The sequence below is a fragment of the Ochotona curzoniae genome, unplaced genomic scaffold (assembly GCF_017591425.1).
Source record: "Ochotona curzoniae isolate NIBS_2020 unplaced genomic scaffold, NIBS_Ocur_1.0 patch425, whole genome shotgun sequence".
In the NCBI taxonomy this organism is placed as follows: Eukaryota; Metazoa; Chordata; class Mammalia; order Lagomorpha; family Ochotonidae; genus Ochotona; species Ochotona curzoniae.
Genome location: NW_024467001.1, coordinates 287,965 through 311,274, shown reverse-complemented (window position 1 = coordinate 311,274; position 23,310 = coordinate 287,965). Strand labels below are relative to the sequence as shown.

At 41.3% G+C, this 23,310-nt stretch overlaps 1 protein-coding gene across 2 annotated transcripts; it reads right to left on the bottom strand.

Moving 5' to 3' along the window:
• LOC121167760 (UPF0547 protein C16orf87 homolog) lies at window positions 1–22,940 on the bottom strand. Of its 2 annotated transcripts, XM_040997341.1 has the most exons (4): window positions 22,835–22,940; window positions 12,855–12,951; window positions 6,189–6,371; window positions 1–1,051 (listed from the first exon to the last, which is right to left on the bottom strand). In XM_040997341.1, exons 1-4 carry the CDS (start codon window positions 22,898–22,900, stop codon window positions 933–935), a joined length of 465 nt encoding a protein of 154 aa, XP_040853275.1. In that variant the 5' UTR covers window positions 22,901–22,940; the 3' UTR covers window positions 1–932. The 2 variants fall into 2 exon arrangements, with proteins under 2 accessions (XP_040853275.1, XP_040853276.1); XM_040997342.1 differs by lacking the exon at window positions 6,189–6,371 and having other exon boundaries at window positions 22,835–22,935.
• Window positions 22,941–23,310: the final 370 nt, after the last annotated feature.

The following is a 23,310-nucleotide window of genomic DNA, read 5'->3' as shown; positions in this document are numbered from 1 at the left end:
TACTTAGTTCCAATATTAAGGTTTATTTTTTTTTCAGAGTGAGATTAAGTAACAATTTAAATAATTATCAGGATGTATAAATGAACATCCATTCAGGTAAAACATTACCGCTTAAAAGTGGCTAGCTAAGAAACATTTTGCACGTAATAAATATATTTTATGTTTAGGTTAACAGGCACCATCTTGAGAGCACAAAAGTTGTTTTAACCAATAAATAAATTACATTCAAGAAAACAGGTTTTTATATCCGAAATATTATATATTCTTAAATGTTTTTCTTCATATAGCACCCAAACTTCCAAATGTTCCAGAAAGTACAACCTCAAATATAACTCACCATAAGTCACAAAAATAAAAGCCAGAAAAAAAATCAAGTTAAGACAAAATTTACAGTTTATATTCTTAATTTCCCATTCAATAAAATATCAATTGCCGATATAATGTAAAAGTAAATGAACTGTATATATGGCATCCATTTAGTGCTGGAAATCTGAAATATATATATTTAAAGTCACCATTTCTGACAGTATTTAAAATATTGCATCTCTGGTGGCAAACCTGAAAACTATTAAACATTTGCTTCCCTAGGTCTCATACTTCCACAAACCACCTTATGCTTCTTTATGTGGTGTCTGTGTGTATGGCATATAGCACACAGACACCCACACACACACACACGTATATATAAACACACTACACTTACTGTATCCCAAACACAAAACACTGATAGTGCTCCTTGGTAAACAAGGAAATCCCCAAACAGTCCAAGCTTACAGCTTTGCTCCCAAAGTGTGGCACTGGCTAAGTGATAGAGGGAAGAAGAATCAGTAACCCTTACAGATGCAGTCAGAATGCTCCTGAGAGTCCTTAAGTGTTTGAGAATTTGCTGATGTAATCCTGAAGAAACTTTCAACAGATTTCGCAGACAGGTATCAGAGAATAAGTCTTTGATTGATAATTTTCCTATTTATTTCTGCCAAGGCGACTGAAAACACGAAAGCCTTCTCATCAGAGAGGTTAGCATAGATGTCAATTTCTTTTTCCTGTTTCTCTGTTAAAAGAAAAATGGAAAGTTTGACATAAAGCAGTAGATGTAGTATTTCTTTTCAAAAACTGAGCTTTCAAGTGTTTCCTTACATGAAAATATTACACATACATTGTAAAAACATTTAATTATAGAGTACTATGCTGTTAAGAATGTTTCTAAAAGTACACAGAAGAGGCAGTGAGATGAAAATTAAATGGAGTTTATACACAACCCTATAAAGTCTGGTAGCTATACAATTCCCAAAAGAATTTTAGGCATTTCTCTTCCCTAGTATGCGACTTCTCAGTCTTAATCAAAATGAATTTTTCACCCTAAAAGATGCTCAGTGATAATTTTATGACTGTATCAACACTATCTAAACTTCACTATATGAATATAACCGACATTTCATTTTTATTTTTTCTTCTTCCACATTATAAATACAACCCATATTCAGTGTAAAAAACTTGAAAAATAAGGAAAAAAGAAAAGAAGATGCACCTAGTATACGTCCGTGAACCAGCTAAAATCACAATTAATATCCTGGTATGTATTCTTTCAAATTCCTTTTTTAGCATCTACTATGATTCTGTTCCTTCCCTCTAGTTCCCACTCTACAAATACAATCACTTTTTTTTTTTTAGTTGTTCCTTTTGTTTTCACAAAAACAAATCTATCTCCAAATCAGTTCTATAGAATGTCACTTTTGGCTTTAGGCATGGCTTACTCACTTCCCATCATGGAAAATTAGGATTTTATTGTTTGACAGCTCTTGCTCCAAAACAAATACTGCTCATTCTTTTGTCTTCTTAAATCACAATTTCAGTAACATCAATTTTCAGTGTTTATAACGATTATATGAGTGACCTCACTTGTCCTGCACATTTCTTCCCCCTGAAGTGATTTTCTTTATTTGCTTGGTTTTCATTTCTAACTCAAACTGTTCCAATTCTATAAATCTTCCTTTGGGATCTTTACACATACTAGGTATTTTATAAATTTCATCTTCTTGAAGAAATTTCTCCAAGTCTTCTGACTTGCTCCAATCTGGAATGGCTGTTTGCTAGGCTTACTGCCCAATTATCATCTTAGACGCCTTCTTCAACATCACTGGACAATCTCCTCTCTCTCAAGCTGGATCCTCCTGGTCCTGGAGTCCAGGATACTGCTTCATTTTGGTGCCATGTAACATGCAAAAGCTTCCTGGGAAAAGGGAGTGTGAATAGCACATTTCCTGATACCCTGAATATCACAAAAAATGTTTAGTCTCTCATTAATTCATAATTTGGCTGAGTAAAAACATGTAGGTTTCCCTTAGAATCATAAAGGCATTAAATTGCCTTATGATTATCAGTGCCACTGTTGAAAAAAACTAGTATCTTTTTAATACTTATTGTCCAAATCACTGCTAAAATTATGTACAGTGAAATGCACAGAAAGTTGAATTGGATAAGTTTTGACATATGTACATATATTCCCATGTAACCCACACAAGATCAAGAAAATTTTTGTCACTCCAGAAAATTCATCCTTTTCCAGCTAACCCTCTATTCCCTTACCAGTTAACTACCTGTTCTATTACTACAACTTCATTTTCTCTATTCAACTTAATCCAAATGGTATCTCTTTTATCCAGTATTTTTGAAAAGCACTGATGTTGGTTACCAGTAGTCTGCCCCTTGATGAGCAGTATTCACTGTATTTCAATATTAGTTTGAATTATTTCTTGAATTTTTTAGAATTATTTTTCAACTGAAAACTTAATAATTTCCTCTATATGCTTTGGCATAATTTCTATTTTTAACCATCCATAGGGCTAGGAATTTTGTGTAGACTTTTACTATGGAAAATATATTCCTTACGTTTGGGAAAATCTGTTAGATTATTTCATTCATGACTTCTTTCTCCATCTTCCATGCTCTTTTTTGGAAATCTTACATATTTACAGATGTTAGACCTTACACTGGTCTTCTTTCTAAATTTCTGATATTTTCTGTTCTTTTTTTTTTTCTACTATTATACTTGCTGGAACCTTTTTTTCAATTTTATCTTTAAGTTGCCTATACCTGACAGAGTTCCGATCTGCTGCTTCATTCCTGACATGCCTGCAATGGCCAGGAAACAAAAGGTAGGTCTCCCACAGGGGGACAGGAATTCTACCATTAAGGCCACCTTGCAGCCTCCTGGCATCCTCATCAGCAGGCTACCCCAGAATGGAACCCAAAGGCTTAGAAACAGGAAACAGGTCTCTCAGCCACTAGGTTAAATGCCCAATTCATTAAAGTTCATTTTTCACGTCCTTTTTGTTCTCTACAATTTCTTTTTAAGTATCATTTTGTTCTTTTTTCATGACTACAGTATCTTCTTTTGCTAAAGATATTGATAGCTTTCATCATTTCCTTCTCTCAGCAAAAATTTTGTTTTTTCAAGTTACTGTCTTCAGTAACTTGATTCAGCTGGTTTCAGCTTTTTACATTAAGTGCTTTCTTCCGGATTTCTTAGTAATTCTTGGTGACACGTGCATATTTAGGCATGATAAAAAAGCTGTTTAGAGGCATGTACACATATGTGGAGCATGACTAGAGTCACCAATCAGAACGACCTGACTAAGCCATTTCTATGAAATCACTAACGCAAGCATTTTTATGTCAGTTCTTCTTTTCAGATTCCCCAGAGAAGATATTTCCAGATTCTTTTTGCTTGAAAGATATAAAGTCTAACTGAAGAACTCAGTATTTATCATCTTAAATTTTTATCTAGTCTTCCTGACCTAGTAGGTTTCTCTGCCAATTCCTGATGTTTTTTAAATCAAAGATTATTTTCCTCTTATCCAATTCAAAAAATAAATTTGGAGAGAGATTTCCATTCTTCCAGATCTTTTCCAAAACACAAAACAATTATTAAAAGGATTAAAATGATTATTTTGTATACACACTGTTAGGTTTTCCTTAATTCCTGTGTTAAGGAAGCTAAAACTTATTCAAATGTCCTAACAGCAGACAATCAATCAAAATTAAACTAGTAACTATTTAAGATTGAATATACATATTTCAAAGGTTTATATTTCTATCCATACTGTATTTGGAGAACAATGGTCTACTATATTAAGAATTAGCAAATGACAGCCCATCAGCAGTTTTTATAGAGCTGAAATGGAACACAACCATGCCGTTTCATTATACATTACTTTTGGCTACTTTCCAGCTACAGTGACAAAGCTGAGTTGTTGTGACAGATCTCACAACCACAAAGCTAAAATATCTAACATGTGGCTCTTTACAGGAAAAGTCTGCTGAAAACCTGGTATACATTTAAAAAATTTAGTTTATACTACAAGATTGGCATTGAACAACTTCCTAACATCTCAAATCAAAAGTATATCTTACTGTAGAAACAATTTCTAAAAATCCTTCTATAGTAAACTAAAAACACCAGAAAAATTCTTATAGAGTCAAAAAACGCTTATTTTTTCCAGTGATAAAGATCAAGACTGTATATATAATATTCCAACACAAGCATATAAACTTCTTTTCCCTAAAACTGAAAAACTGTCATTATCTGTTTTCTCATCTCTTACCACTAGAAGCATTCCTTCTCTATTCTTTCGGTCATATTACCTTAACTTCAACTGCGTAGAATGTTCTGATTTCAAGCCAAGCAGTACTTCTCTTCTTCCATTAACTTAAAAAAAAATATATGCTTCTAAAATAGTCTTTAATATTGATTTTCTGATCATCCAACTGTTAAAGCAGCATATTCAAATTCAGCGAATAACTCAAAAATCTCAAAAATCTCTAAAAATAAAAAGTCTAATAAAGAGGGGAAACAAAAATAACATCGCCCGAGGATTTAAACAGTACCTAAGTACAGCCTTCAGAAAAATACAGTGAAATACGAACCTTATTCCTTTATGAACACAATATAAGACATTTTCAAGTTGGATAAAAGCTAAGTAAAGGTAAACTGTGTTATTTTACCTAACTTTACTCCATTAAAAGCACATAAAAACATAGAGAATTGGTAAACAGGTAAACATTCTCAGTGTCTAAAACAGCAGACATTTACATTTACACAGAAAGCACTTGAATACTAAAACTAAATACCTCAGAAAACAAAGCATAACTTACAATGTAAACGAAATATAAAAGCATTTCATAGAAGATAAAATCATTTTGTCTTGAAAGTTAAAACATTTAAATGATACTCATGAGCACAGAGAAGTGAAGTTAAAATATTAAAAAGACATTCATAGGCACAGAGAAGTTCACTACTTCTGTTACATATGTGAAATTTTCCACAGTAAGTTTTTAAGCAGATGCATAAATGAAAAAGAGCTGAATTTCAGTTAATGTCTAAAACAAAGTCGTTGGTAAGGCATACTAACAATCAGAAGAACTTTTAAGTAGAAACAAATATAATTCAGCTCAATAAAACTTCACTTAGCTGTGTAAAAAAGGTCTCAAGACAGGGAGCACACAAATCTCCCTTTGATGAACATAACAATTCCTCCTGGGACAGGTGATGGCCTAGCAGTCAGGACATCACAGGGACCGTGACAGCCCTCAGCAGAGTGCCTGCGTTGAGTCCCAGCTCCCTCCCAACTCCAGGCTGCTGCCTCTGTGCACCCTGGATGGAAGGATGGCTGAGTACTCAGGTCCCTGTTACAGACATGGAGACCTGGATTCAGTTCCATGCTCCCCCATGGGCTACTTCGGTTATCCCAGGAGTGAGCCAGTGAATGGGAAACCTCTGCCTTTCTGTGCCTCTCCAAGCACGAAACAAAATTAAAAGTTGTAAGAAAAACATTTTAAATAGCATATTTCTAAAACTCCTGTGTAAGCTTAACATGTCATAATAGGGTTCAGACATATATTTTTTTAAAAATACAATCATTTTAGTAGGCTTTCCAATTGAGGATGTCACATATAACTTATTATTTTACCTAATTTAAGCTTTTAGGTTTCAAACAAGAATTGCATTCCTGGTGGTTTTTTTTTTTTTTTTTTTAGATAAGCATCTACCACAGAGGACACACTTTCAAACTGAAATATGAATTGTGTGGGGCTCAATGACTCCATACTACCTAATTATGATTTCAGGTCAATTTGATTCTTGGGGAAAAAAGCAGCTTGAATTTATTCATACTTGGATTTATTCATACCTCTTTCTTCCTCGTGTTTTTTGGCAGAAGAACTTTTTGGTCTTCCTCTTCCTCGTCTGATATGATCTGAATGGCTGTTACTTCGAGACCGCTTTCTGTTTTCTAAATCTTTATTTACTGTAGAATTTATCTTCTCTCTCCTAACTCTCTCTGTTCGCCTCCTCTTGGCCTCATGCTTGTTTTCTGTATGGATGAATAAAAGTGATATATTTTAGGGCTAAGCAAGAACCATTTGCCCACTCACAGACTTCTTTGCACTTTCTAAGCATCACTGTAGTGCCCAACACACTTCACAAAACTAGAACCATAAACACGAATGTCCCCCACGCCCATACTGCAAAACAAGAATTTCAGTAGAATTCAGATCTACATACCATGTCAGGCAGGAGGAATCTCGGAAGAGAAAATTAAGTTTCTTTATTTGGGAGCTTTAAATTTAGGCCTTGTAAATCCCAATAATCCACAAACACCTTTCTGCCTTTTCCTCCTCTCTGTTTCCAGAGAATTAGGAAAAAAACATTTTTTTCATTCTTTTTTTGTTTCCTATCTGTATTACAAACTGAAATACTCCAAATACTCAGAAGCAAAATGAGCTTAGCCATATATATTAAGGTTACAATAATATTAAATAGCTTCCACTAAAAATAATCAAACACTTAGGGAAGTGAGTTTTCGCACTAGCTCCAGATGAGCTAATCTGTGACATTAAGAGCATGTTGTTCTATAAATGGAACAGTAATAGAAGAACTTAACCAATATTGTGATTTAGTCCATTTGTAGTCTTTGGCAGGGATTCTGACTCAGTCTAGATCTCCAGCGCGCGTGGCAGGACCTCCACACTTAAGCTATCCACTGCTGCCACCCAGGATGTGGTTAAAGGCAGCTGGACTGAGGTTCTGGCTCCTGGCTTCAGCCTAGTCCAGCCACGGCCACTGGGGTAAGGAGGGTGACTGAATCAGTAAACAGAAGCATCTCTCAAACTCTTTCGCTGCCTTGCAAATAAACATTGGACAATTTAAAGCAAATTGTGTAGTTTCTCTTCAGAAGGCCCTTCATTTGCTTCGTTTTCATTGGCTTTTCTCCTAGTTTATTTGAAAAGCAGAGTGACAGAGACAGAGGGAACAAGAGAGACTGATTTTCCTTCTGCTGGTTCACTCTCCATTAAGGGCTGAGTTTTTCATCCTGGTCCCCCCGACACGTGGCAGGGGCACAGAGCCCCTGCCAGCAGTCGAACCAGCACTGCAACACGGGACGCCGGCATCTGCAGAGAGCAGTTTACCACATTTCTTAGCAAACAGTACAAATCCCCGTTAAGATCTGACGTTTGCTTCTCACTCCAACGCTTTTTTATTCACATGGCCCTCTACCCTGTTCTCTCTATTCCAGACACGATGCTTCTTAGTAAAATAAGTCCCTCCATCTGCTAACCTTCTGTCAACAGTTCTTCTCCCAAGATTCTTCCTTTGATGGTCTTTTTCCTTGAGCTATCAGTTTATAGGTCACTCTTGATCCAAATTACTTCCTGTAGTCTAGTACTACTACAATCTGGTATTTACTTATAGGCCAAATATGTTTCCACTATGGAATTATAAGTTCTATAAAAATCATGGCTGTATCATTTCAGAAATCAGAACACTTAGGTACAGTTGGCAAATGAATAAAAACAGACTGAGCACATGTGTTAGTTTAATACCCCAAATCTCACTGAAATGAGAAGAATCATGGGAAAGGGGATAATTGAAACAGAAAAATAAATTTAGTGTTGGAAACAAGGAAAAGGTACTTATTAATGATCAAAAAAGCACCAATTTCAGTAACTGAAAGCTATTGGTTCAGATTAAGAAATCAAAATAGAGGAAACGTGAAAGCAGGATGAGCATGTAGCACAGCAGTGAAGTCTTCCTCTGGGACACACAAATCCCAAATCGGAGTCCCTGGTTCGAGTTCAGGCTCCTCCATTTTAAATTCAGCTACCAGCAAACTCTGGTAATAGCAACAAAAGTACAAGAAATAGGGTCCAGGCTAAAATACAAACAAAAGCTGTCCAGGAAACAAACAAAACGCTAATGTACACCTTCAGAGAGATCTGAAAGGAGACTACATAATTAACAATGAGATTCTTTGGAGCCCAGCGCAATAGCCTAGTGGTTAAAGTCCTCGCCTTGCATGTGCTGGAATCCCATATGGGCATCGGTTCATGTCGTGGTGGCCTGGCTTCCCATCCAGCTCCCTGTTTGTGGCTGGGAAAGCAGTTGAGGATGGCCCAAAGCCTTGGGACCTTTCACCTGTGTGGGAGACCCGGAAGATGCTCCAGGCTCCTAGCTTTGGATTGGCTCACCACCGGCCATTGTGGGTGCTTGGGGAGTATATCAACAACTGGAAGATCTTCCTCTCCTCTGTATATCTAACTTTCCATATAAAATAAATAAATAAATAAATAAATAAATAGTCTCTGGAGTTGGCACTGTGCACAGTGAATTATGCTGCTATTTAGTACCATTTCAAGTTCCAATTACTCCACTTCCAATCTAGTGATGCTAGGTTTAAATTAAACATTCAAATAAAAAGTTGTTAAACTCAAAAGGTTAAAAGAAAGGGATTAATGTCAAATAAGATATCAAGCTAAATTAAGAATCAAATTAAGATTATTATCAAATTAAAGGACTAATCAAAAATTTTAAAATGTTAAAATTCAAAACTTCAAAAGAAAAGGATTAAAGAACTAATTTTATATGTTAGATTTATAAATACTCTTTGAAAAGACAGGGGAGGGTCCAGCACCTAGCACTTAGCCTAGCAGCTAAGGTCCTCGCCTTGAACGCGCCAGGATCCCATATGGGCACTGGTTCTAATCCCGGCAGCTCCACTTCCCATCCAGCTCCCTGCTTGTGGCCTGGGAAAGCAGTCGAGGACGGCCCAAGGCTTTGGGACTCTGCACCCGCATGGGAGACCCGGAAGAAGTTCCTGGCTCCTGGCTTCAGATCGGCATAGCATCGGCCGTTGCGCTCACTTGGGGAGTGAATCATCGGACGGAAGATCTTCCTCTCTGTCTCTCCTCTTCTCTGTATATCTGACTTTCCAATAAATAAATAAATCTTTTTAAAAAAAAATAAAAGACAGGGGAGCTTCATGCCACTAGATTTGGCAATCATTTCTTGGGTAGGACACCAGGAAATTTAGCAACAAAACAAGCTTTTGTGAACATACAAGCTTTTGTGCATCCTAGCACTCTATGAACAGAATGGAAAAGCAACACAGGGAAGGGCAGAAAATAACTGCAAATTACTCTCAAATGAAAATAAAAACTAAAGCTTCTTCATTTCCTCCCTTTTTCCTCCCCTTCCTCCTCTCCTTTCTCATCCCTCTTCCCTCCCTGCTCTCACCCTCTTCTCTACCCTTCCTTGGAAGAGCCTGGGAGACAGCCTAGAGTCTGAGTCACATCGCGCAGGCCAGAGTCTTTGGAGGGGGCCTGAGGCTGGCGCCACATGGCTTTAGATGGTCATCAGCTTGGCAGAGAGGACCTAGGGCTGGAGTCCTGCCACACAAGTTGGACCTGATGCCAGAATCACATACCCAAGAGGGTTGCACAAATGGGCCTGGAGGGGGTCGGGGCTGGAGCTATGCCTCACGGGCCACCAGCACCCTACGAGAGGCCTGAGGCTGGGGACATACAAGCAAAGATGGCTGCTGGCTCAGTAGGGGCTGCAGCTGCACCATGTAGGACCAGGCATGCACAAAAGATAAACCTGCCTACTCTAGCAAATCAGCCAAAGACCTCAAACACCTCTTCAAAAAGCAAAGGAAATACAGTCATTGCTTTCTCTGTATTAAGGGGCCCACTGATGGCCTTTCAGCAGGCCTGATGGGTACTAGGGGACCTCAACCTTGCTCAGGCTAGGGGCCCGAGTCGAGGTCCTGGAATAGGAGAGTTCTACGTATGGCCTTTGGTATTGCCAAGAAACCCCAGGCTTCCATGTCTAATTGATCCCAGATGCGACAGGATCTCCAGCCTCAGGTACCAAAGACCAGGGTGTGTGTCTTGGCATCAGAAATCATGGTACATGTTGTGCCACCTCCTAAGTTGACTCCTGTGTAGGGGAGAAAGCAGGCCTAGGTACACACAAATGATAGGCTGGCCAAATCCTGAGAACCAGGAAAGGCCCTTGGATGCTGCATGCATCAAAGGACAGAAAAAGGCTGGCGATTTCTGGGAGTGGTGGTGATGATGATGCAAAGGACATAGCCACTTGCACCAGCCTCACTTTCTATGGGTTCTGAGATGGATTCACTGGATGAGACAAGGAGAGATTTCTGAACCTGGGATGTGCAGGGTCTAAGCCCCTGATCAGTAGGAAGGAGCTACAGAAGATGAGCTGAATCTGCATCTTTCAGCAACTCAAGAACAGAAATTGGAAATCTCTGATGAGAAGCTGAAAAGGGACAGGCAGGTAGCAAGCTTACGCTCATGAACTAGAAGCCATACAATTCCTCTCCCTATATATTGGTCTGCTTACTTGTCAATGATATAACCTCTTCCCCAGAATGTACTCCCCCTCACCTGCGACTGGAGGTGATAGCATGTAACCACTCTCCTTCCCAGGCTCATAAGAACGCGGGCAACAAGAAGGGGCACACTCTCTCTCCACAGGGACACAAGATGAATGCGGAAACCTCACTCTCCCATCTTTCCCCTTCGGCCCACTCTGACCCTGAATGTGTGTCTATGACTTCCTCACCTTTCAAATAAACTTTACAAAAAGAAAAAAGGAAAACTTACGGAGATAACCTTATGGTGTAGCAGGTTCAGCTGCCTTCTGCAACACCTGCATACTACAAGGGTACAGCTCAAGTAAGGAATGACAGGTAAACAGAAAGTCCTGCCTGATGACACACGCCTTGCAGGAATTAAAACAGTCCTGCCTTCCTGAGCCTGCGTGTAAGAGACTACTTTTTATGATTAGAAATGGCTTCTTTGAACAGGTGAGCCTGAATTGACAGGAGGAATGAGAAATGTCAAGATGATAGGGACTAATATTCTTGACAGATGGAAATATCAAATAGAAAAATGCTGAGGCTGAGCAAAGTTTTATATATTTTAGTATCAGAGAGTGTGAGACGACCCTGGTTTTTTGGCAATACCAAAGGCCATTAGTGACCCCCACCCCATAAGACCCCAGCCTCTAGCACCTGGCAAAGCACAGTGGTGTGCCATGGGTGAAACCTGCCTAAAGCAGATAAAGTGTGGCCCGACATGCTGCTTGCAGATTGGTGTGGTGGCATACCACTGGTGTGGGGCACCCAGGACCCCAGCCTTGGGCATCTGCTCTAGCATTGAGGCATGCAGCAAGTACAGCTTGCCTAGGACCCGTGAGGCCCTGGCCAGCCTGTTCCTAGATCAATGCAGGAACAGCCCTGGCCAGCCTGTTCCTAGATCAATGCAGGAACATTGTCACGACTGCTGCCTGCGTCATAACTTTTTCTTAGAATAAATGTAGCTATTAAATAGATTCAATTTGTCTACATTAATAGGAAATCAACAAATTCAAGCAAAATGATTTTTTAAAGATTCTTCAAAAATTATAAAAAATAACCAATACATTAAAAATTATATTCATATTAAACCAAGTTATATTTTTTCATTGGCATCAGTTTATACATACACACACAAACAAAACAATACATGCAGATTTGCAAGTTTTGCTAGCAGTGTGAAAGAAGAAACTCAAATGCCCATCAATGGATTTGGCATTGCCTCCTACAATGCCGGCATCCCGTATGACTGACTGCTCCACTTCCAGTCCAGCTCCCTGCCAACGGCCTGAGCAGAGCAACAGAGGACGAGTCAGGGGTTTAGATCCCTGCAATCCACAGGGGAGACTTGAATGAAGTTCCTGCTTTCAGCACAGCCAAACTCTGGCCATTGTGGTCATTTGGGGAGTGAACCAGCAAATGAAAGATCTCTGCCCAGCCTCTCACTCTCTTTTTGTAACTCTAACTTTCAAATAAATAGATCTTTTACAAAAATGTCGAGCAACAGGTAAATGGATAAACAAACGGGACATACATACTCAAAAAACACCAATAAGCAATAAAACGAACTAGACTCACTGATTCACACAAAAGCAAGGATCCATCTAAAATAACTATGTCCAGTAAGAAAGTAAACAGAGAAGTGCATACACTCTATGATTCTATTTATATGAAAAGTGACAGAAAGATCAGTGGCTCGTGGGATGGGGATAGCGGGAAGGAATCAGGAAAGGAACTAGAAAAGTTTTGGGAGTGATAAACGTCCATAAAACTGCTTGTGGTGACTGGTGTGTACAAATACCAAAACTCTATCAAACTCTATACTTTAAACATATCTTGCAAAATGTCAATTATTACTTAAGCTATTGTTAAGAAGTATTTGTAAATTACATCAAGTCTTGTACAAGACCTTCAATGATTCACCACTCTTTAGAAACTTAACCATTATTCTGAAGTAGTTAACATTTAAATGGAATAAACACAAAACCAATTCATAAGCTAATTCACAAGTTAATAAAAACAAAAGACACTCAGTACATGTTAATTTTTAACATCAACCAAAAATGTAAAGAGTAAAAAAGTTACTTTGAATGTCTACATCAAAAAGCTTAAAATGTGTTAAACTTTGACCATTACCTGTAGAAGGTGGGGATTTCTCTGAATGTTTTGCATTTAAAAGTTTTCTGCTAATAAATATGTAACCACAGGGACATGATTTACATGCAACAGGAACCTGTAAAAAAATACAAAAATTATATTACTACCTTTTTACTATTACATTTCTGTGTTTATGTAACATCTCTGAATGAAAGATAAACTATTTAAAGTAGGAATCACAACTTTTTAAATAACATCACTTCTAGCTGCTAGTGTTGTGGAAGTGGGTTAAGCCACGACTAAACACAACAACATCCCATAGGGAAATGCCAGTTCGAGTCCTAGCTACTACATTTCCAATCCAACTTCTTGCTAATATGCTTGGGAAGGCAAGAGAAAATGGCCCAAATATGTTGGCTCTTGCCACCCAAATGAGTCACCCCAAAACAGTTCCTGGCTCTTAATTTCAGTCTGGCCCACATCTGGCTGTTATGACCATTTAGGGGCATGAATCAGACAGAATTCATTCAAACTCTCCCTCCCTCCCCCTTTCTGCATGCATCTATGACTCTGCTGTTCTTGCAAATAAACGTTGTAAAAACTCTTACTCCTTTCTAAGCCAGGTTGCTGCACCTGTCGGCATGCATACGGCTGGGCAGGGGGAACTAGAGGATCTTCCTAGACCAGGCCACTGCAGCCATGCTACATGCAAGAACTGCAGTGGGAGTAAACCAGAGTACCAATAGAGCCAGCACCACAGGCTTCCCCAGATCAGACTGCAGCATCCACCAGCACGCACCGGGCCAGACCACAGCATCCACTGTTGGGAGAGGCCCATAGTGGCTTTTGGTGTCAGCAAGCAGCACACCCTCTCATGTCAAAACAGCCTCAGACATGTTAGGATCTCCAACTTCTGGGACCGGAACACAAGGATATGTGGTCTGGCCTTAGCGCACAGGTTGCAAAGAAGCCATACTTCCCCTCACCTGGCCCTGGGGCGGAGTCATGAAACCACTCGCCTTCCCAAGATCGTAAGACTGGTAACACGGAGGTATGATCTCTCATGAACACAGAATGGAAGGCAGAAACATTTCCCCCTCTTACATCCTTCCCCTCACAATCCTCTACCCCTCCACCACAGGCCCTGTGTACCCGTAAATCACCTCACCTTTAAAAAAAAACTTCTTAAAAAGGTGGAAAAAAATACCTCTTTACTTCAATTATTTGAGATGGACATCATTTAATGTTCATGTTCACCTTATCCTAAGAGCTTAACAATACCAGAAATACCACACTGTGTCAATGTCATAACAGAAAATGCATGATAAATATGTGCAGATGTGAATGACCAACGTCACAGGAAGCTAGGCTGAAGACAGAATTGCAGGTGAAAAAGGAATTCGCCAGCAGAACACAGTAAGGAATGAGCAGAGTTCGATTTATTAAAACACACTGCAAGAGAGCAGTGGGTGAGCACACGGCAAGAAAGCCGACTTTGGCAGCAACAGATCACAATCTGCAGAGATCTGACACAGACTGTCACTGACTAGACTAGGGGCTTTTACAGCCCTGGTGACTTCCTTACTGCTGGGGATTCCTACCAGGAGCTTCCCTACTGCCAGGGCCCCAGGTGCCTTCCACAACCAATAAAGAACCAGAACATCATCAGAATCAGAGCAGAAGTGCAGCAAGGGTTATAGGTAGCATCTTCTAAAATGTTATTTTCATAGCAGTTGTTAATGAAATGGAAGAGTGCCTACTAAGAAGTCAGAAAGTAATCCCAGCATAGGACTGTAAGTGCCCAATGGCTCTAGTGAGAGCAAAAATGAAGAAAAGATAGATCTGCCATATGCTTCCAAATTAGGAAAAACAAGGCTCAGGCCCAGACTATCTGCTGCTAACAGAGCGGGAAGAACTAAAAATAGCTTAAGGTTCTCGGATGAGAAGGAAAAATGCCAATGACCACCAACAAAAAACAACAGTTTACAGCAACCACTCTGAGCGGCCGAAGTATAAACAAGAGAGAATGCAGCAGTTATACAGGGACCCTAAACTCTCAACTCCAGGAAGGACTGTGGACAAATGTCCTTCATAATTGTTTCCCAATCTACAAAGCATTTATGGCTTCCTTCTGTACTTAACCCTATACATATTTCCTTAGTCAAATTTTATTGAAAAAAAAAAATCACTGGAAAACATTGTGTATATTTTTCTCACAACTGTTTCACTAATAATAATAAGATGAATAATTCTTTGAATCAAGACACATTGACCAAAATTCAGGAATTAATCAACAAAAAGCATTTTCAGAATAGTAATAATTAGAAAATTATATTTCCCTTTGTAAGATAAATTCTATTTGCTAGTTTTTGATGTGTTAAAAGTGTTGTTATAAAAGCTTTCCCTCCATGTATGTGCAGAATGTTTCATAATCTATAATATATTTATTTAATTAAGTTAAACTGAAATTTTTGGCATGATTTTTTCCTTGCCTAAAATACTGAACAAAGGATGACTAAATTATACTTAAAGAACGTTAACAGTGAATCTTAAAACAATAATCAAACTCCAGGTATGTGTAACAACATCCTTTATTAAGACTGTGATGAGTGAAATCCCTTTAACACGTGATGAAAAATGTACATTTTTTCTAGCAGCGGAAAAAACAGCCAGAAATAGATATGTCATTTTTTGAAATTTCACATCTTCATATGTCTCAAGTTCAAAGGTACTGACTCATTTCCTTTACACAGCTCATTAAGGACATCCACAGTAAATTGTTTTAAAATTAATGCTATCCGAAAAAAAACCACAGAAGCATGTTCTCTCATTCACCAGCTTTTTGCTAATCAGCAAGCATTTTCTCCCAGCTACTAGAGATCAATAAAATTGAATTCAGATCTCTTTTACACAAGAAATCCCTCTCAACACAGAATAGGGCAGTTATGTGAGAAATGCACATTTGGCTTTGGGAGTCACAAACACTAATTCATAGTTTGATTTCCACCCTTTAATGGCAGTGTTTTATGACATGCCTGAGATAATTCAAAGTGGAGAGTCCCATCCCCCACCATCCCAGCTCCTGCCCTCAGCCAACAAAGTCAAACTTTATGCTCCAGTTTCTTAGTTTAGAAAATATGCTAGATTAGAATTGGTCATTAGCACCACAGGCTAATTTGGTATACTTCATATTTTAGAGTACACATTTTAAATAAGAAACTTCACATTTTTAACAAACACCCTAAACTTCCTTTAAATTTCAACTGATAATATCAAAGATAACAGTAATGGAAATACTGACCCTTCACTTTCAGGATTTTAAAATGGGAAAAAATATTCAAATCGAGTTTACTAATGGTTTATCTATACCAATTCATTCCTGGAAAAGTGTAGTTGCAGGCCGAATATGCTTCAAGTCCTAACATGACTGGGAAAGTACTGGAAGATGACTCAAGTGTCTGGGCCCCTAACATTCAGGTGGGAGAACCACAAGTTTCTGGCTCTTGGTTCAGGCTAGTCCAGCCCTGGCTGCTGAAGCCATTTGGGGAGTGAAGTAGTGGATGGAGATGTCTGTTCCTCTCTGTAACTCTTTCAAATAAATAAATAAATAAATAGATAAATTGTTTTGTCAAGTGTAGTTGGGTGGTGGTTGTTTCACAAGTAAGACAAAAGCTGTGGAGTCAGCACTGTGGCACAGTGAGTAAATGTACCACTTGCAGTGCCAGCATGGCACATGGGCGTCAGTCTAGTCCTGATTGCTCTATTTCTTTTCTTCTTTCTTTTTAAGACTTTTTATTTTTATTAGAAAGCCAGTCTGAAAGAGAGAAGGAGAGACAGAAATATCTTTCGTCCCTTGGTTTACTCCCCAAGTGGCTGCAACAGGCAGAGCTGAACTGATCCAAAATAAGGAGCCAGAAGCTTCTTTCAGGTTTCCCACACTGCACTCCCAGGCCACAATCAGGAAGCTGGATTAGAAGTGGAGCAGCTGGGACAAGAACCAGACCCCGTTTGGAATCCTGGAACATGCAAGGTAAGGATTTAGCCACTCAGTCACTGCCTCACTGCTTAATGTGCCTAGGAAAGCAGCAGAAGATGGTACACATGCCTACTTAAAAAAAGAAAGAAAAAAGTTGCCACAAAAATACTCCAAAGCTGGGCCCGGCAGCGTGGCCTAGCGGCTAAAGTCCTCACCTTGAATGCCTGGGATTCCATTTGGGCGCTGGTTCTGGTCCCGGCAGCTCCACTTCCCATCCAGCTCCCTGCTTGTGGCCTGGGAAAGCAGTCGAGGATGGCCCAAAACCTTGGGACCCTGCACCCGTGTGGGATACCCGGAGGAAGTTCCTGGATCCTGGCTTTGGATCGGCATAGCATCGGCCGTTGCACTCACTTGGGGAGTGAATCATCGGACGGAAGACCTTCCTCTCTGTCTCTCCTCCTCTCTGTATATCTGACTTTCCAATAAATAAATAAATCTTAAAAAAAAAAATACTCCAAAGCTGGTCATACATGTTGTTTCACTGACTTTTATCTGTATCTTTTATTTCTAAAGATTTATTTATTTATTTGACAGGCAGAGTTAAAACAGAAGAGAGATCTTCCATTCTCTGGTTCACTTTGCAAATGGCCACCACAGCCATGGCTGGACCAGACCAAAGCCAGAAGCTAGGCACTTCGGCTGGGACTCCCAGAGAGGTGCTGTAGCCTAAGGATTTAGGCCATCTTCTGCGGATTTTCAGCTGCCTTGGCAGGAAACCTGATCAGAAGTGGAGCAGCCAGGATTCAAAAGGATACCCAAATGGGACACCGTTGTTCCCAGGCAACAGCTTAACTGGCAATGCGAAAATGCGGCCCATTATTTGTATCTTTACAAATAAGAAATGGGGAGAGATACCAAGCAAGAGACAGATAAAGCTCCTATTCACTGATCTACTCCCAACATGCCTGCAATGGGGGAGGGTCTAAAGGCAAAGGACAAGAATTGAACCCAGGACCCCTGCGTGGGTAGCAGGAACCCAATGACTTGGGCCACCACTGCCACCATCCAGGATGTGCACGAAGCAGGAAGCTGGAGGCCGGAATCCGAGCCAGGCACTAGGACGTGCAATAAGAACATTTTAACTGCTTCACTGCAAGCTCAGCCCAGGATTTTTTTTAAAAAAACTTCAAAATCATCACATTACAGAGAACTCATTTACAACAGGTACTCCTTATCTGTGTTTTCACTTTCCAAGATTTTAGTTTACCCACAGTCAACAGGGTAAGTAAAATATTCTGAAGGAGACTATCTTCATGAAACTTTATTGGTCTGTTTTATTATTGTTAATATCTATTTTTTATTTTTATGTATTTTTATTGTTAATGCCTTTTTAAATTTTTTTCATTTTTCATGATACAGTTTCATGGCCTCAGGGTTAATACACCTAATTTTAAAATCAAACTTTAGCAACACTATGTGTATGAATAAGAAAGAACATGCTATGGGAGTGGACATTTGGTGGATCCCTGCATCCCATGTCAGTCCCAGAGTGTGAGGTCCAGTTCTGTTGCTGATCCCAGTTTCCCACTAAATCACACTCTAGCGGGGCAGCAACAACGGCTCAGCCCCCCAGAGCTCCAGTGCACACTGGGGAAGTGAACCAGCAGAGGGAGATCCTTTTCTCTCTAGCTCTACTTTTCAAAATACTGAAGTAAAACAACAACAACAACAATAATAACAGGACGCAGGCAGGCATAGTGACAGTAACCACGTTCACTACCTGGGATGAACGCACTCTAACATCTATACCAGTTGCCTGACTGGAGTCCTGGTTACGCTGCTTCCAATCCAGCTTCCTGCTAACCTGTATCCCTGGGAAGCAAGCAGGTGATGGCTCAGCTGCTTGGGTCTCAAGCACCCACCTGGGGGACCCACACTGGGCTCAGCTTGGTGTAAGCCTAGCTGTTGCAGTGACCCAGCCACTGGAGCATCTCTCTCTCTCTCTCAAAGCTCAACTCTGCCTTTCAAATAAACACACACACACACACACACACACATACACAATTAGTATAAATAGTGATCATCGCTATCAAAGACGGGTATCTACTAGTGGTCTTGGAATATATTCCCCAAAGATACAAGGCACAAGAGAGGATTACTAAATATTCCTTACTGCTAAGAGGATCAGTTACCTGTAGCATACATATTTGCCATGTAACATAAAAATTCCTACAAATGAAAATCTGCCATATTTTAAAACAAATACAACAGGAGCGCCCAGTGCGGTAGCCTAGTGACTAAAGTCCTCACCTTGCACGTGCTAGGATCTCATATGGACACCAGTTCCTGTCCTTGTGGCCTGGCTTCCCAAACAGCTCCCTGCTGGTGGCCTGGGAAAGCAGTTGAGGACGGCCCCAAATCTTGGGACCTTGCACCCGCGTGGGAGACCTGGAAGACTCTCCGGACTCCTGGTTTCAGATTGGCTCAGCTCTGGCCGTTGTGGCCACTTAGGGAGTAAACTAGTAGATGGGAGATCTTCCTCTCTGACTCTCCTCCTCTCTGTATACCTGATTTTCCAACAAAAATAAATCTTTAAAAAAAAATTAAAAAGGAAAGCAAACACATACATTAAAGAAACTGGCAACAATCCTGAAAACTATCATACACAAAATTTTGAAAGGCCAAGAGATGTGAAATCCCTTGAAAATGAAAAACACTGTGATTTAGATGCTGTGCAATATTTAAGATTTGTTTTACTTGAAAGGAAATTAACAGAGGAAAAGAGACATGGATATCTTTTATTTACTGGTTTTCTCCCCAAATGACCAGAAGTGGGCCCAGCAAAAGCCAGGTGACTAAAACCCCATCGATGCCTGCCATGTGGACGCAACAGCCATTTTCCATCGCCTTACAGGCCCAACAGCAGGGGAGCAGGTTGAAGTGAGGAGCTAGGATTACAAACAGAACTCACGCAGTATGCTCGGCTAGGTATCAATACGGGCAGTGGCTTAACGCACTGCACCACAACGCTACTCCAAGAAGGATATTTTCAACAGAGGCATCCAAAACGATGCTATAAATCAGTCATCTTCTCACATGTCCCCTTGTTATGTCAAGCTTGTTATCTGCTGCTATTTCCACACCTGGCTAAACTGCACACATAACACAGAAACACAGGACAGGTAAATCCAGTCAGCTAAGAAAATCTCAAACTTTACAGTTTACATTTATATTCACAAACACTATCTAAATTCTATCTGCTGTTTGTCAAGAAACTTCAAACCATTGCCACATTCGAATACATCTAATACACTGTTTAGAAAATGGTTTTCTAGGTTATAATTTTTTTTGGCATATAACTTTAAAAAAACTTGTACCTTTATATAATTAGAAAGCTAAGGACCCAACGCAGTAGCCTAGTGGCTAAAGTCCTCACCCTGAACGCGCCGGGATTCCATATGGGTGCCAGTTCTAATCCCGGCAGCCCCACTTCCCATCCAGCTCCCTGCTTGTGGTCTGGGAAAACAGTCAAGGACGGCCCAAAGCCTTGGGACCCTGCACCTGTGTGGGAGACCTGAAGAAGTTCCTGGCTCCTGGCTTCGGATTGGCTCAGCACTGGCTGTAGGGCTCACTTAGGGATTGAATCATCGGTAGCAAGATCTTCCTCTCTGTCTCTCCTCCTCTCTGTATAACTGACTTTGCAATAAAAATATATCTAAAAAAAAAAAAAGAAAGCTAAAATAACCTATTATTTTCAATAGTTTTTACTAAAGAAAATTCTCTCTGAAGAATGACCAAGTTTTAATTGTACATTCTCTTAAATATTTAGAATAAGGAACAAAGCAAATTATCTACTAGCGTGCTATGCACTACACTGTACATTTACACACTGAGGCCTACTGTGACGGCAATGGAGATGGGGCCTGTACAAGACACTCAGGTTTAAATAAGGTCATGGCACGGGGCCATCATGATGGGGTTCCTGACTTCATAGTTTGACTTTTCTAATCTGGCTGCTCTCTCTACCACATGGAGACAGAGATGGCCATCTGCCAGCCCAGGGCACAAGCAGGCTGGCACCCTCATCTTCAGGCTCCTGAAAGGAAGAAAACGTTTGCTGTTTATGCCACCCAATCTATTGGTTTTTTTGGTATGGTATCAGAGCACATCAAGATATAGTTAATTTCATACAAAAGAATCCAAAAATGTATGTAAATGTCTGTGTATAACAAAAACCAACTTGCTTTCTCCAAATAACCAAGCGTGTTTTGTTGAACAGTTTTAGGGACTCCTACAGTTTATCATCATTAACCAGGATATTTCCCCCTAAAGGTTACTTCATGTCCAGGAAGACAAGGACAGGATTTGACATGCGCTCTGCAGAAACTGGAATGCATAATGCATTCCATGTAAACCTAACGCTTCTGTGCAATACAGAATAAACAGATATGTTTAAACACTGAAATAACCTTTTTCTGCAAAGAGATGTAGAAGAGGATGTTTCAAAAAGTTCATAGAAAATGGAAATGAAAGTAGCGTTTTTGATGCAAAAATGTCCAACAGAGTTTGACCAATGTGGTTTCATGGAAGACGAAAGCAATTATTTTGGGAAACATGGTTGTTTTTGTACTGAATACTATCAGAGTTCAGTAAACTGTTCGGATAAACCTTTCTCTGATCATGTTACTACTGCACATAATTGATATTGAATAAAACATGTTAACATGCCTTGTCACAAGATTTGATCTGCAAGGCTGCTCCTTAAGGAGCACCTTAAAATCAGCCTATTAATGAGTCTCCAGCCATTTCAAATTACTCTAGATTTCCAAGAAAAAGAGATTAGATGAGGGGGAGAGGGAGGAGGGAGAGGAAAAGAGAAAGAGAGAAAGAGGGAGGAATGGAGGGAGGGAGGGAAGGAAAAAGAAAGAAAAAGAGCAAGACACAGAGGTAGTCATTTTGAAAAAATTCACTCAGTGGAAAAGGAAAAACACTCCCAGATCTGCATGTTGGCATGAGATGCAGGCCTTACGAATGGTTTTAATTGAGACACTTTTAACTCATCAAACCATAAGGCTTAGAAGAATGTCTATTATTCTAAAGAATGAGACATGCTTAAACGTTGGAAATACTCAAATAAGGTTTTTCAAATTACAACTATACCACAAATTCAGTGTAAAAAGAAATCACTAAAAAAGCAGGATCCCACGTATATTCATATATACATTATCGTATAATATGTTTTAAACATCTAAAAGGCTGACATATCAAATTTGTAACAGTGGATACCGCGAGGAGTGGGGGAGTAAGGAGCGCCCCAAAACGAAGGGATTGAACTGGGATATTATTCAGCAATGTTCCACCAAAAGGAATGTTAAGAGAAGCCTGCACGGTTACACAACACCGAAAATATAATTCATCTGGGGGAGGGGATCTCATATTGATCGAAACTTAAAAATCATTCCATTGGGGCCCCCCCTTTTTTTGTCACGTTCAAGCGTCCGCCCAGTCGCGGTGGGGAGTTTTGGGGAGCCGCAGTGCACAGTTGAAATGGGAACAAAGCAACCTCGGGTGGCAGGAGGGGGCTGCGGAGCCAGGGGCCTGGACACACCGAGCCGGGCACGCTGGGCACTTTGGCTGGGTGCAAGGGGCTTCTTGGGCCGCCGTCCCCCAATGCCCCCCGGTTCCCACCGCTGTCACCCGCAGGCGGATAGGTGACTCCCAGAGGGTCCCGGCACGCACTCACCACAAACCCACGCCCCCTCCGGCGGTCCCAGCCACAAAACCCAGGGACTCACCCGTCACTCCCGGCCGCCGGTGGGCACCGGGCGGGCTGCGGGGCCCCGAGGGCTTCCCGCAACCCTCGGCTCAGCCCCCCGCCCCGGCTTGCTCTCTCGGACTCCCTCCCCAAGGGCCTGCCCACCCGCCCGGCCGCCGGGACCCCGCCGAGACCGCTTCTCCTCAGCCAACGGCCGCCAAGCAACGGCCGCCCTGCCCGCCCGCGAGACTCGCTCCGCCGACTCGCGCGCCCGGCCTCGGTGCCCACCTGTTGGTCGCACTCGGGGCATGATTTGGTGGCCATCTTCACTTTCTTGGCTCGAGTTGCAGACATGCTCCTCTCCCCCTGGACGGCAGCGGAGGTGGCGGCGGTGGCGGTAGCGGCGCTGGCGGCGGCGGCGGCGGCGGCGGCGGCGGCGGCGGCGGCTCGGGCTCCTCCCCTCGTCCCTCAGCGGCCCGGCCTCTGCCCGCCCCGTCTCCTTCCCCGTCACCGCCGGCCGGACTCGGGCTCCGGCGGGATCGCGCACGCGTGCGCGCACTCGCGCAAGGCCTGCGTGCCGAGGGGCGGGGCGGGGCGCGGCGGTGGCCGGCGGCGGGCGGCGGGCTGCGGGCCTGGAGCTCCTCACGGCCACGACGCGCGCTCCCCGCGGCAGCTGGCACCCCACTGCCCGCCCACCCTGGGGCTCCCCGGATCCTCTGGAGAGGAGACGGCCTGGACCGCCCGGCGAGGCGATGACCACGCCT

Bases quoted from the DNA above. Each gene is read 5' to 3' on its own strand.
- LOC121167760 (XM_040997341.1), bottom strand. From the start codon at position 22,900: ATGTCTGCAACTCGAGCCAAGAAAGTGAAGATGGCCACCAAATCATGC. The intron at 12,952-22,834 runs GTGGGCACCGAG...ATTTTTTTACAG, and splicing joins GCCCCGAGTGCGACCAACAG to GTTCCTGTTGCATGTAAATC. The intron at 1,052-6,188 runs GTATGAATAAAT...TTCTTTTAACAG, and splicing joins AAAACACGAGGAAGAAAGAG to AGAAACAGGAAAAAGAAATT.